Below are 4,788 nucleotides of genomic sequence, written 5' to 3' on the forward strand. Positions count from 1 at the left end.
GCAATTTTCTCTGTCCCCTTTTTCATATACGGTAGTCATATAAGATGTTTTCCACTCTTGGGGTAGCGCTTCACCATTTATACACTTCTGGAAAAGCATTTGCAGATGAGAAAAAAGTTTTTCAGTGCCATTTTTAATTAACTCTGGTGCTATTTGACCCGGGCCTGGAGATTTTCGATTCTTTAGTGACTGACAAACGTCTTTTACTTCTTTAATTGTAATTCTAAGCGGAGATGTGATGATGTTTATATTGTCCTGTTTTTGATTTTTGAACTCTGGTCTTGTTTCTGTAAACAATTTAGAGAAGTACTCATCCCATTTTTCTAATGTTATTGGCGATATAAGATTATTTGATCTATCTTCTCGAAGAGATTTTAAGGTTTTCCAACTTTCTGTGTTTCTGCTGCCTCCTAGGTAGGTGTTTATTTGAGTGCAGGTCTTTTCCCATGTCTCGTTTTTCTTTTTTGTTATAGCTTTTCTTACTTTTGTCTGTGCTTCTTTAAAATTTCTTTTATCATTATCATTTTTCGTGCATAGAAACTTGGAGAACTTTACTTTCTTATTGTTTATGAGATCCTCAATTTCCTTGTCCCACCAGTACGTTCTTGGTCTTCTAGTGTTATCGGATCTTCCCAAGGCTTCTTCCGCTGCAGCAATCATGCTTCTTTTGATAAAGCTGTAGTGTTGTTCCGGGTTGTCAAAATTTTCCTGTACCAGTTTTCCATCTAGACGTTTTTGATATAAGTTCTTTACACTTTCCTCTTGTAAGCTATTTAGATTGAATCTATTAATTTTTATTTCAAATGCTTTTTCTTGTTGCTGTTTTTCTATTTTATTTATCTGCATGAAAGGTAAAATTTTTGTTCTAAGTAAGAAGTGGTCGCTGCTACAGTTTGCCCCTCTTTGTACTTTAACATCCTGTATTCTAATTTTTGTGTTTTGTCTCATTATTATTTAGTCTATAATAGATCTTAAGTCCCGTTTATGCTGTACCCATGTGTATTTATGTATCATTTTGTGTTGGAAGAAGCCATTCAGTATTTTTAATGTATTTTGTTGGCCATAATGTAATAAGTCTGTTTCCATTATCATTTGTTACTTCTTCCCCGAATCTTCCTACTATCTGATCGTCTATTTTCTTGCCTGTTCTTGCATTTAGGTCTCCTAGGATAATTACCTCTCTTGAGGTGCCTACTTTAGAAATTTCTTCGGACAAACATTCAAAATAGTCATCTTTGTTATTTACTGTGTCGTCTTCATTTACCCCATATGTTCCTATGACTGTCGTTTTGTTTCCGCAAATAGCTATATTTATTTTGATAATTCGTTGATTGACTGCTTCCCACGATGACACGTATTTTCTTAAACTTTTCTTAATTAATATAGATACTCCTTTCTGAGCTCGTTTGTCCTTAGATATTCCCGAATAGAAGTGATCATAATGATTTTCTGAACCTTGTCCTTTCTTCTTTGTTTCCGTTAGCACCACTATATCCATATTTAGTTGTCTTATTTCTCGTAGAACTTCATTGATTTTGGTGGAGAGGCCTTGTACGTTCCATGTTCCTAAATTCATTTTCCGTTTCCGTTGCTTTGGTCGTCTTAATTTTTTACTTTTTCTATTCCGAGGCTTTTGAATGGGATTTTTAACCTTTATTCGTTTTTACGAGTATCGAGGTGTTGGCCCGACGCCTCAACCCCCAACCTGGAGGACCAGGGTTTTAAATCGGAGTGCCTTCTCCTAGATAAATTGCTTTCTCTGCAGCTAATGAGTTTTATCTACCCACTTTCCTCTTTTATTAACCCTAGAAGCAAGGGTTGCCACTTGCGCCGGATCCGACGAGCTGAAGTTCTTCTTCTTCGCCTTCTCCGCCGGTGTGGTCTTCACCCGTATCCCTGGGTAGGGGATTGCGTTATACCCCGCAACATTGGGTCCCCAGTAGAACTTAGCCACCGACTCTTTTGAGTCGGGCCCACCCCCGCGACTTGGACGCGCCTGCTGAGATTTGCCTAAGTGAGGTCAGAGACGACAACTCTGGGTCTCCTTAAGCCGGGATAATGCTCATATATGGTGCTATGAGCAAAATCAGATACATTTTTAACCTATATTAAATCATGTTTCTTGACAATTGCATTCCATTTCTATAGAAAAAACTATTACAAACACACAAAATAACTTAACCACAAGCCATTAATTACTACAAAATTATTAATAAATATTCTTCTATCGATTCGTCGATAAATCGTTCTTTTATTCATTTATTTCAAATTAAAAAGTTCATTACTCCTACAAAAATAGACTTTCAATCAACATAGTGTAACAACCTTATGTATACAACGTGTAATGAATAATAAGTGAAAGTAAAAATTGAACTATTTCCCATTTATTTCACTGTCACAATTATATTTAGAAGCAACAACAATTATTTTTGTTATTTAGGTATACATTCTGAATAATTGACACGACTTTTGTATTTCCAACAAATTAATATAGAAGGCTTGAATGAACAAGCAATTACCTTTTTCGTCAAGTAACATTTACAAATCTTCCTAAATCCGATAACTTGTTGCTTTGAATGAGTACTGGGTCTTCCTTACAATTTTTAACGTAAATTCTTAATACAGGCCAACAGTCATTTCGGTTCTTCATTAGTTTTGGGTGTAGAATATGAAGTAGCTATCAGATTTAGTTGGGATTTTTCATTTCAAGCATGTATATCTCGTTATTATCATTACTAATGCCAGATAAAAATATATTGTTCCGATTGTTTGTCAACAGAAACAGTATTTATCATTAAATTCAGATAAACTAGCTACTTGTCGCTTGAAATTTTTTTTCATATGATTAATTAACGGGGAGTTTAATATAAAAGTTTTCCCGAAAGCTTTAAAAGTAGTTAACTATCGTGTAAATATTCTACTGTCTTTGATATCTATATTCTAGTTTCAATGTCCTTATAGAAACCTGTGTAGTTAACTTTTATGCTCATGTTAAACCGAGAATATGAAAATTTGTAGGCATCCCTGATAATATCTCGTTCATCGATTTGATAACTCAATAAATAGCTTTCTTCAATGACTATCAAATATTCCGTCTTTCCAGCCGAACTATTTCCTATGAGAGAATGTGAACGGGTGTCATCTTGATCTGTTCAGACAACAAAGATGCTATGAAAGCTATAACTGCAAAAATTGTATGATCTAGGTTTTACAAGAGTGCAGAATAACTCGTGAAGATGGATGGAGTAAGAGTATATTACATTAATCAAGTCGTATGACTGAGACACAGATAGCGCTACCATTGTTAAATCCATATGATGTTTATGAAGTATCAATTTTCAAAAGATTATGTGTAAAATTTCATGACAATTCGATTAGTCAGAAAAAAGTGAGAGCCATATAAGTGAAGTTACTTACGTTATTTTCAAAACAATGGAAGCAAAATATCAAAAAATCAAAAAAATACTGTACTATCTCGGCAATGGCTTTGAAAATGATATACGGACTCTACTCCATCGAATAGAATCAATTGTTATTGGTTTGCTCAATTTAAACATCGTCGTACAAACACCGATAATGGTGAACGTTTTGGTCGTACAACTGAGGTGGTTACTTCAGAAAAAATCAAAAAAGTCTACAAATTGGTTTTATCTAATCATAAATTGAAATTGCGTGAGATAGCTCAGGCCCTAAAGATATCAAAATGCTGTATGTTTACAATTATGCATGAATATTTGACCATGAAAAAGCTCTTTTCAAAAAGGGGGCCGCGTTTACCGCTTACAGTAGATCAAAAACAACGTGTTAATGATTCAGAGCAGTGTTTGGCCATGCTTACACGAAATAAATCAGATTTTTTACGTTGATATGTGGCAATGGACGAAACATACATCTAGAACCAAAACGATCATCATCTGAGTGAACTGTAGCTGGTGAACCACGTTCGAAGCTTCCAACGGCACAACAATCAGCTGGGAAGGTTATGGCTTCAGTATTTTGGAATGTGCATGTTCATCGACAAAAGAGAGATACAATCAATAACGGATACTACATGAAGTTGGATCGATTTTTGACAAAAAAATGTGTTTTTCTTTAGTTATTCACACGAGTGATGTGTTAGCTATTACATCTCTTAGTAGTCTGCTCTCAAGACAAGCTCTGCGGAGTTGGATGGGAACACCTAGCTTGGATCAAGCTAAACCGCACATGGATGGACCTTCTGCCTATTTTATCAATCAACTATTCCATTTAAAGCGGCGGGAAATCCATCGAAAACGGACGATCTGGTGCATGGAAGGGAATGGGCAAGCTTCACAGTTTGTTCAATGACATAAAAAGATTCAAATTAAGGTGTCTGATTGGCTTTTCAAACGATATAGACCTTTAGTAGACATGTACCACATTATTTCATCAGCCTCAACTTGATATACAATATACTTATTATTTCTTCTTCTGTAACCAAGTCTTCATTAATTACGTTTTGTTCTCCTAGGAATTGAATCATATTTAGTACAGAATCTAATTTCTTCGACGATCAAGTGTAATATTAGTACCTGAACAATGTAGGTACCTTACTTTTAATCAAGTAAGATAGAAGATTTAATCGAGAAGTTCAGGTTTTTATCATCAGCTTAAGTTTATAGTTTATAATGTATATACATAATTGTCAACTACTTATTGTGTCAAGGATGCTGTCATACTTTCTACCTCAAGTAATACATTCGTATCGTATTTTTTCCTGTCACGATCTCATGTTTTCAGTTTCTACTTTTCTAAGGGCTTAAATTA

The 4,788-nt window shown here is 34.8% G+C and overlaps 1 protein-coding gene across 1 annotated transcript; it reads right to left on the reverse strand.

The window, feature by feature from the left end:
- Positions 1-1,003: 1,003 nt before the first annotated feature.
- On the reverse strand, positions 1,004-1,576 carry LOC130444431 (craniofacial development protein 2-like). The gene has a single exon (XM_056779554.1). The coding sequence runs from the start codon at positions 1,574-1,576 to the stop codon at positions 1,004-1,006; it is 573 nt and encodes a 190-aa protein (XP_056635532.1).
- Positions 1,577-4,788: the final 3,212 nt, after the last annotated feature.

This window comes from Diorhabda sublineata, chromosome 5 (genome assembly GCF_026230105.1).
Source record: "Diorhabda sublineata isolate icDioSubl1.1 chromosome 5, icDioSubl1.1, whole genome shotgun sequence".
NCBI classification, from domain to species: Eukaryota; Metazoa; Arthropoda; class Insecta; order Coleoptera; family Chrysomelidae; genus Diorhabda; species Diorhabda sublineata.